This window comes from Amblyraja radiata, chromosome 3 (assembly GCF_010909765.2).
Source record: "Amblyraja radiata isolate CabotCenter1 chromosome 3, sAmbRad1.1.pri, whole genome shotgun sequence".
NCBI lineage: Eukaryota > Metazoa > Chordata > Chondrichthyes > Rajiformes > Rajidae > Amblyraja > Amblyraja radiata.
In genome coordinates this window covers 66,591,708-66,602,084 of record NC_045958.1, presented here as the reverse complement: position 1 = coordinate 66,602,084, position 10,377 = coordinate 66,591,708, and the positions used below count along the sequence as shown (strand labels likewise).

The 10,377-nt window shown below is 44.5% G+C and overlaps 1 protein-coding gene across 1 annotated transcript in view; it reads left to right on the top strand.

The window, feature by feature from the left end:
* The first annotated feature begins 690 nt into the window (after positions 1 to 690).
* gldc (glycine decarboxylase) overlaps positions 691 to 10,377 on the top strand; it is a 147,513-nt gene continuing 137,826 nt past the window's right edge. Inside the window, exons 1-2 of the mRNA XM_033017964.1 lie at positions 691 to 1,223; positions 1,591 to 1,669. Coding sequence (XP_032873855.1) covers positions 948 to 1,223; positions 1,591 to 1,669 — 355 coding nt within the window. The 5' untranslated portion in view covers positions 691 to 947. The remainder of the gene's footprint in view (positions 1,224 to 1,590; positions 1,670 to 10,377) is intronic.

The following is a 10,377-nucleotide window of genomic DNA, read 5'->3' as shown; positions in this document are numbered from 1 at the left end:
AATCAAGCCAAACTCAAGTGCAGTAGGTAGAGCAAAGGGGAAGACGCACTGAAGTTTGGTGCAGCCAACGCCAAGGTTCGGTGGGGGAGGACCAGTCCACAGTCTTTCCGCTGCTGGACATGTGGGGGGGGGGGGGGGGGGGGAGGGTGGGTGCTGGGGGGTGGGAGATTGCAACCTTCACATGGTCTGCCCTGTTTCGACGAATGCAATCAACCTGGCGTGCACAATCAAATAAGATCAAATAGATAAGTTGGCCTACAACTTTAGGCTGTGCATACACAAGAAGAAGAAGACATGGGGGACAGGGTGTGGTGGAGGTGCCCCTCCAAAATAAAGGAAGGGATCCACGCCAGTGGGCCACCCGAGTGGCAAGGGTGGGGGAGAAATTTGTGAAATTTGAGCAATGTGTGTAAACAGCCTCTGAATTAATTTTTTGTAGGGTTCATGTATTGTATATATTTGTTACTTGAATAAAGTCTATTTTGAAATTTAAAACATATATATTGTTCTCAGCATGGTGGTGTATCATAATACTATATATAATGAAGAATGGTTATTTTTGTTCAGTCACACTTTGTTGACACTGAAATTCATCTCCACATCGGCGCATTCGGATGCTCCCACCAGATGGCACCAGAAGGTGCAAACTCCTTGACATACTCGGCGTGATCGAATCGCATTTTTACCTTCCTTTCTGCACATCTTGCAAGGCCAGATACTGTTTCACACATCTCAATTTGCCCGCAAGAGAATGGGTTTGAAAGAAAACAAATGCTGGTGTTAAAAACATGATGCCTGGGGGCTTGTCCACACGTCATGCAGACACAGTGAGTTGATTGGATGCCGGTATATAAAACAGGGTGGCTACCAAACGCTTGCAGTTCCCTTCATAATCCCAAGTGAAGCTTTGCTCCGAAAAGTCAGCGCAGCGCAGCGAGCAGCCGAACATGCAGCGCTGTGTGAGATCCTGGAGCGGTCTGCGCTACACCTGCCCAAAACTTGGCGGAAACCGCCACCCAGCCGCCAGGCGACTGGCTCTCGGCGGATACTCTGGGGGGAAACAAGATGCGCTGAGCGGGAGCTTGCGAGCTCTAGCCACCGGCGCCGCCAGCCATGCGAGGATCATAGACAATATCTTGCCGAGGCACGATGACTTCTCGGAGAGACACATCGGACCCGGAGACAAAGAGAAGAGAGAAATGCTGGACACACTGGGAGTGGCGGTAATAGCAGATTTGTGTGTGTTTGTGTGCATATGTTTCTGGTTCTTTATTCTTCCCTCCGCGTTATTCTTCCCTCCGCTGCACGTTAACTTTGAAGTGCTCAGATGGGTCTTAAGTGAATACAGTTTTGCAACTTCCATCACGTCGTTTGAGCATATTTATAATCCCTATTTTATAAGAAAGGCTTGTTTTTATTTAAATTGGGCAGCATCTAGGGATACTGGCGATATATATGTTATAATAAATATAAATTTATATATAACATCTCAAGTTGTTGATTTTAGACTAGTGGGCACAAGGTGGAGAGGTTCACTTTGTTCCGAGTCTACTAGTTAATCTATTTCATGGTTTGTTTTCGCACCGCTAGAGCATCGACGAACTTATTGACAATACTATTCCTACGAGCATCCGCCTCGCCAGACCCTTGAGAATGGACGATCCCGTCTGTGAGTAAACACTACTATTATTTTGGGGGGCTGTTTTTATTAATAATGCCGATCGAAAGGTAAAGGCAGAGGGTCGGAGTGTCACCGACTGATGCTCCTGTTATTTGCTACATTGCAACATAAATTTCAGACGCGACCCGGACCCTTAGCCTTATTAGGTATAGGTGAGGTCTGGTGCTTTTTTTCCTACAAATCACAAGAGCAGGGGAGGAGATTGTGATGATAAAGCCGCTCAGCACCGTGTAAAGTTCATTTGCTTCGGCGCCCCAGACTGTGTGTAGTAAAGAACTGCAGATGCTGGTTTACACCGAAAATAGGAACAACATACTGGAGTAACAGCGCGACAGGCAGCATCGCTGGAGAGAATGAATGGATGACGTTTCTGTTGTTTATTCTTCCCTCTTCAATGTTGCACGTTAACTTTAAAGTGCTGAAGAAGGGTCTCGACCCGAAACGTCACTCATTCCTTCTCCCCAGAGATGCTGCCTGTCCCGCTGAGTTACTCCAGCATTTTTGTGTCTATCTTCTGCGGAGTCTGGCCCGCTCCAGATTTCAACTGTGAGTTACTGGCGGGTTTCGCCCGCCCTGTTCCCTCCGACTGTGCCAGGTGATTCTTTCACCCCTCTCGTATCCACATCCAAGAGCTTTTTTATTGTTCTTGTTCATGCTGAAGTGAGGAAGCTGCGAGCCTGTGTTGTGGAGTGTGTGATCCCCTGAAGGAGACTCACTGCCAGATGTGATTCATGTCTCAAATGTGCGTGACACATTTTAAAGTTGTGAAAATCTTTGAATCTAACAGTAGAAAAAAAGAAAGGACTGATTTCAATTGTGTGGGAGATGTCTCCCTTTGGGGTCTGCGGGAACTTGGATTAATGTTGTTAAAGGCCTTCAAATGAACCACTTATCATGATCCCATCCTTGGCACCAAATGTGTATTTAGAAATCTTCTGCACCACCCTCCCTTACACCCTGCCTTAACCATTGAAGCATAAAGCGCAGAAACAGGCTCTTCGGTCCACCACGCCCATACTGACCATCTAGCACCCATCACCACACTACGCCTTAGAAAAATGGCAACATAGAAAAATAAGTGCAGGAGTAGGTCATTCGGCCCTTTGAGCCAGCACCGCCATTCACTATGATCATGGCTGATCATCTAAAATCAGTACCCCGTTCCTGCTTTTTCCCAATATCCCTCGATTCCTTTCGCCCTAAGAGCTAAATTGAACTCTCTTGTGAAAACATCCAGTGAATTGGCCTCCATTGCCTTCTGTGGCAGAGAATTCCACAGATTCACAACTCTCTGAGTGAAAAAAGTTTTTCCTCATCTCAGTCCTAAATGGCCTACCCCTTATTCTTAAACTGTGACCCCTGGTTCTGGACTCCCCCAACATCAGGAACATTTTTCCTGCATCTAGCCTGTCCAATCCTTTAAGAATTTTCCATGTTTCTGTAAGATGCCCTCTCATCCTAAATTCCAGTGAAAACTAGCCCAGTCGACCCATTCTTATGCCTTGCCTTTCTTACTAGATTTGGCCCTTTTATCTTCTCCACTTATCACTTCCTGTCTTGCAGGATATCACTTCCATCCTATCTCCACCCACCTGTCCTTCAACTGACTCATTTGCCAATCAACCCTTCCACACTTATTACTTGCTGGCTCTTGCCCCATCTCTTCCCCTCACCTCTTTCTACCAGCTTTCTCCTCTCTACTCCATCAGTCCTGACCCAAAACATAATCTTTCCATTTCACTCCACAGATGGTGTCTGATCTGTTCAGTTCCACCAGCAGCTTGTTTGTTCATTTTTGCTCAAGATTCCAACAACCACAGTATCCTGCATTCCCATTTTATTTAATGGAGCATATAACAGTAGAGCTCATGAGCAGGTCCCTCACCCCACCATGTCTGCTGAACATGGTACCAAAGTAAACTAATCCACTTTGCCTGCATGTGGTCCATATCCCTGCATGGTCCATATCCCTGCATTCCTTGCATATTCATATGGCTTTCTAAAACTCTCTTAAATGCCTCTTATCATATCTATCTTCACCACCACATTAAACAACACATTCCAGTCATCCACGATTCTCAGTGGGGGAAAAGAATTGCCACACGCATCTCCTTTAAACTTCCCAATTTGATCGTAAAGCTATGCTCTAATCCTTGACATTTCCCACTTGGAACAAAGTTTCTGACTGTCCTGTCTATGCTTCTCAACAGTTCAATCAGGTCTTCCCTCAACCTCCCCAATGGAAAATTTCTCTTCATATATTGACTCCCCTCAGGATTCACGCCCACTACCTAAAATTAACCTTACAAATGTCATATCTTTGGGGTGTGGAAGGAAACCAGAGCAACTGGGGGAATCCCACATACCCACAGCGAGAACATGTAAACACCACTCAGGCAGGACTTAAGATCAAGACTGAGCCCGGTTTGTTGGAGCCATAAGGCAGCAGCTCCATTAACTGTTTCGACTCTTAACAATCTTTTCTCAACCTAGTAGGATTTCCTTTCAGTCATTTTAGACATTAACACATATCCCTAAAAATGACACTAGAGAGGTGGATTGGCCCTCAGGACCAGGCCGATATCTGAAAAAGAATCTGCAGTTAACAGAATAATCTTGCCAAATGAACTTCCAATGTTTCTATTAAGGATGTCACTGTGGCACAGCTGATACAGCCACTGCCTCCCAGCTCCAGAGACCTGAGTTTGACACCTGTCTGTGCAGAGTTTGTATGTTCTCCCTGTGACCTCCTGGGTATCCTCCTGGTTCTAAGGTTTCCTCCCACATCCTGAAGATTTGTGGGTTTGTAGGTTAATTGGTCTCTGTAAATTGCCTGTAGTGCATTGGGAGTGGACGAGAAAGTGAGATCACATAGAACTAGTGTGGACTCGGTTGGCCGTAGTTAATCACATGCTGTATCTCTAAACTAAACTAAACTTAATTAAACTGAAACAAACCGAACTGAATGCTGAAACTACATTATATGCTTTGATTACATAACCACATTTGTCAAGTCAAGTTTATTGTCCTATTGCCCAAGTATGATGAGGTATAGGTACAATGAGAAATGTTGCTTGCACCAGCATCACAGCCACATAGATTCAGACAGGCACACAAACAATAAATTATACATAAATCTATATAATATATTTATAAGCAGAAGACTGTGCAACAAAAGCTCATTAGAAAAATAAACAAGTCCATAGTAGTGCAAAGGTAGACTGTAGTGTTCTGTTGTAGAAGTAGTATTAGGGTTGTAGAATTTGATTCAGGAACCTGATAGATGCAGAAAAATACAGTAGCTGTTCATGAACTTGATGGCATGGGACTCACGGCTTCTGTACCTCCTGCCTGATGGTAGCAGGCCCGCTTCTCAGTGAGAAGAGGATCTGAGTGGATGGTGGGGATCCTTGATGATAAATGCTGCCTTTTTGAGGCTGTGTGCCATGTAGATGCTAGCTGGTGGTGGTGGTGGGTGGGTGGGGGGGGGGGGGGTGTATTGAGTTTACAAACATGTTAAGCTGCTGCAAGAAAGAATTTCATTGATCCATTGTCAGTACATTTGACAACTAAACATTCTTGACTTATGAAATTAGTTTTGTTGAATGTGGAAAACTAAGACTGTTGTAAAATAAGAATGAAAAGTATTGATAAGTGAAGTGGAACAGAACCTTGGAGTATCTGTCCAAAAGTAGCAGGATGCATAGATAAAGTGCGTTTAAAAGATTCTGCAGGATTGAGTTTGGCCACAGCTATAGTACTCTTATATACTATATATACTCCTTGGCATCAGCTCCACCTACATCAACCGACTCCAACTGGTCCAGAGCGCAGCCGCCCGACTCATCACCCACACCAAATCCTGGCATCACATCACTCCAGTCCTCAAACAACTTCACTGGCTTCCCATCTCCCACCGGATCACCTACTAAATCCTGATCCTCACCTACAAAGCCTTCCACCATCTGCCCCCCCCCCCCTATCTCACTGACCTCCTCTCCCCCTACCAACCCTCACGGTCCCTCAAATCCACATCAGCCGGTCTCCTCTCCATCCACAAGTCCAACCTCCGCAGTTTTGGGGACAGAGCCTTCTCCAGGGCACCTCCCAGGCTCTGGAACTCCCTCCCCCAACTGATCCGAAATTCCGTGTCCCTCACCATCTTCCAGTCCCGCCTCAAGACCCATCTCTTCACCTCTGCCTATCCTTAGCCCCACATCCCCCTCCCTTTTCATCTGTGCATTAATTGCCTCGTATTGTGTTTTGTATTGAATTCTGTCTTTACTTTGTGTACTAGTCATGTCTCTACTATTTATTTAATTCCCCTTACATGTTTTTCCTCTACCTGCTAAATTTTTGTAAGGTGTCCTTGAGACTCTTGAAAGGCGCCCATAAATAAAATTTATTATTATTATTATTATTACTGCAGAATTTTAAAATTCAATAAATTATTACCCATGATACGAGTGCAGAAAAATCCAAAGTCTAGTGCATCAAAGAGAATCCAAATAAGTTTATAGTAGCTGTTGTGTTGTATAGTTGCCAAGAGCCTAATATGTCAAGATAATCAGGAACTTTGATCTTGGCTGAAGATAGACACAAAAAGCTGGAGTAACTCAGTGGGACAGGCAGCATCTCTGGAGAGAAGGAATGGGTGACGTTTTGGGTCGAGACCCTTCTTCAGACTGGCCTTGGATTCACTTGGCCAACGTGAATACTCTCTTACATGTTGTTTTTAACCCCTTTGTTTCCTGTCACGGAGTTAATTGTAGATTAATTGTATGTTTTCCTTTCGGACTACTCTGCCATGCAGGACCTTGTTAATAAATGCCTTGGTAGATCATTGTCGACCAATGTTAGTTATGCACAAGTGATCCTGTAGCGAATGACTGAATAGGAGTTTCCCCACGGGACTTGCTCTGAGCTTCATGATAATGGGGCCTCTTGTGACCATTTAATGTAATGTTGCTAAATTTCCGCAGTAGATTCAAATCGCACTATTCATCACAAGTTCCCTTTTCTCGCTAATCTGGTGACATAACAGGAAGACCATTGATTTTCAGAGCAATTCCATTTTCCCTACTTATTCTGCTGGAACCTATTCTTGCCCTCATACCCTTCAACTCCACCATACGTTCCATACCACCCACTTACAGCAGCCTATTAAATACCAAGTAGTAAATGGTAAATGTTGTAAGTCAACCCTGGATCTGCACTTTTATTTACTAATCCATGGGCTCAACATGCACTTCTGGATGATAAAATAAAAAGGTATAGTGTTTAGTTGTTATTTTTCAGTACTTATTCCAATTTTTTCCCTAATTGTCTCTCATCTCTCCTGTTTACCTTTTGAATGAATTCATTCTTTATTGAATGAATACTTTATTATTGCATGTGACAAGTCACAGTGAAATTCTTTGCTTGCGTGCCCAAGGCATGCAAATAGTTGCCACATACGGCGCTTACAAAGTTACCAGTATCCGCAGTATCCGCGCCAGGTCCCCCTTTGTTCTCCCCCACCCCTCCCCTCCGATCCAGGGGGGCTCCGGTCCCGCTGACTCCATGGCTCGCCAGGACGTGTCTTTTGCAAACCTGATTTAGCATCAAATTCGCCCGCTTATAATTTGTATCTCCTTTTCATCCGGGCACAGTTTATTTTACAATCATTTGTTAGTCCGATTTAGTGAGGTAATCAGTTGCATTTCCCACTCTTTTGGGTGCTGAGTATGGAGAAGAAAGGTATGGAGAAGAAAGAAGAAAGCATGGAGAATAACTGATGGGACGGAGACAAAGCAAGACTGGATGTGTAGCGAGTGAGGATGAAGAAGACTTACTAATGGCAACTGATCTGTCTGAGGGAGAGGTGTAAGTAGGAGGGAGAACAGAAGAAAAGGAAAACTGCTGATCAACAAAGGCAAAGATTGCAGGAATAATAAATGCAAAGGCAATGTTGCTGGAATTCAGAAATAAGGAGAATGACGGGGAAATACAGCAAGTTAGGACGTTCAATAGGGAGAGTTTATTTTAGAGATACGGTGTGGAAACAGGCCTTTCAGCTCACCGAGTCCACGCTGGTCAGCGATCACCCACACACTGGTCCCATCCTACACACAAGGGACAAATGACAGAAGCGAATTAACCTACAAACCTGTACGTCTTTGAAATGTGGGAGGAAATCGGAGGACCCAGAGAAAACCCAGTCACAATGAGAAGGTACAAACAACACCTGTAGTCAGGATCAAACCAGGGTCCCTGGCACTGTAAGGCAGCAACTCTACCGCTGCACCACCATGCTGCCTTAAAGAGAGAGAAATACTGAGTGACATCAGGACTGTCGGGCCTTAAAAGTAAAATATATTCCGGATGCTGATAATCGGAAGCAAAAACAGAAAATGCTGGAAATACTCAGCACATCAGGCTGCATCTGTGGAGAGAGAATCTAGACTCTGGGCCGATGACAGCCCAGGATTGACCTGAAACTCCAACTGTGCCTCCTCCCCACGGGTATTGCCTGATGCACAGAACACCCCAACCCACAGTGTTCTCTGCTCCTGCAGCAGAACCAGCCTGTTTGGGGGGACATTTCAGGAAGGTCAGAAATTAGTAAGATTAAACGAGAACTTACCAGTTTGAAGTTTGATCTGTATTTTATGAGGAGTTACGATGAGGGATTACGTGAAGAACCCCGCCACGACGCATGCGTGTCATTCTTCAAAGCAGCGGTGTGAAATCACAGATAACTGTAATGACTAAACATAGTAAGATTAGAGAAGAGATACCAGTTAAGTATATGATCAAGGGTGGGAGCGGAGGGCACGAAATCCCTCATCGTAACTCCTCATAAAATACAGATCAAACTTCAAACTGGTAAGTTCTCGTTTAATCTTACTATTTTACTTCGGAGTCACGTGAGTGACTACGTGAAGATTTTAAAGCTCTGTGATTTCATGCCGTGGAAACGAGTCCATGCATCACGTCTGCCTTGATGACTGTAGGAGGAATTGTGTTAACATAATTTGGACATGAATTTGACATTGAAATCATAAAATTTATTAACACAAATTTATAACCCATTTTTATGGGTTTAAATTAATTTACAGAACTTAAAATAGTTTCTGCAAATGTTCCAGGTTTCATTACTGGTTTATTGTAAAATAATTGGAATGTTTTTCCCCCCCCAGACCATCCTGCTGCCTTGAGGATTTGGTCCATTGGGACATCCAACTGTATCATAGAAACATAGAAATTAGGTGCAGGAGTAGGCCATTCGGCCCTTCGAGCCTGCACCGCCATTCAATATGATCATGGCTGATCATCCAACTCAGTATCCCGTACCTGCCTTCTCTCCATACCCTCTGATCCCCTTAGCCACAAGGGCCACATCTAACTCCCTCTTAAATATAGCCAATGAACTGGCCTCGACTACCCTCTGTGGCAGAGAGTTCCAGAGATTCACCACTCTCTGTATGAAAAAAGTTCTTCTCATCTCGGTTTTAAAGGATTTCCCCCTTATCCTTAAGCTGTGACCCCTTGTCCTGGACTTCCCCAACATCGGGAGCAATCTTCCTGCATCTAGCCTGTCCAACCCCTTAAGAATTTTGTAAGTTTCTATAAGATCCCCTCTCAATCTCCTAAATTCTAGAGAGTATAAACCAAGTCTATCCAGTCTTTCTTCATAAGACAGTCCTGACATCCCAGGAATCAGTCTGGCGATCCTTCTCTGCACTCCCTCTATGGCAATAATGTCCTTCCTCAGATTTGGAGACCAAAACTGTACGCAATACTCCAGGTGTGGTCTCACCAAGACCCTGTACAACTGCAGTAGAACCTCCCTGCTCCTATACTCAAATCCTTTTGCTATGAAAGCTAACATACCATTCGCTTTCTTCACTGCCTGCTGCACCTGCATGCCTACTTTCAATGACTGGTGTACCATGACACCCAGGTCTCGCTGCATCTCCCCTTTTCCTAGTCGGCCACCATTTAGATAATAGTCTGCTTTCCTGTTTTTGCCACCAAAATGGATAACTTCACATTTATCCACATTATACTGCATCTGCCAAACATTTGCCCACTCACCCAGCCTATCCAAGTCACCTTGCAGTCTCCTAGCATCCTCCTCACAGATGCCCCCCAGCTTAGTGTCATCCGCAAACTTGGAGATATTGCCTTCAATTCCCTCATCCAGATCATTAATATATATTGTAAATAGCTGGGGTCCCAGCACTGAGCCTTGCAGTACCCCACTAGTCACTGCCTGCCATTGTGAAAAGGACCCGTTTACTCCTACTCTTTGCTTCCTGTTTGCCAGCCAGTTCTCTATCCACATCAATACTGAACCCCCAATGCCGTGTGCTTTAAGTTTGTATACTAATCTCTTATGTGGGACCTTGTCGAAAGCCTTCTGGAAGTCCAGATACACCACATCCACTGGTTCTCCCCTATCCACGCTACTAGTTACATCCTCGAAAAATTCTATAAGATTCGTCAGACATGATTTACCTTTTGTAAATCCATGCTGACTTTGTCCAATGATTTCACCACTTTCCAAATGTGCTGCTATCCCATCTTTAATAACTGACTCTAGCAGTTTCCCCACTACCGATGTTAGACTAACTGGTCTGTAATTCCCCGTTTTCTCTCTCCCTCCCTTCTTAAAAAGTGGGGTTACGTTTGCTACCCGCCAATCCTCAGGA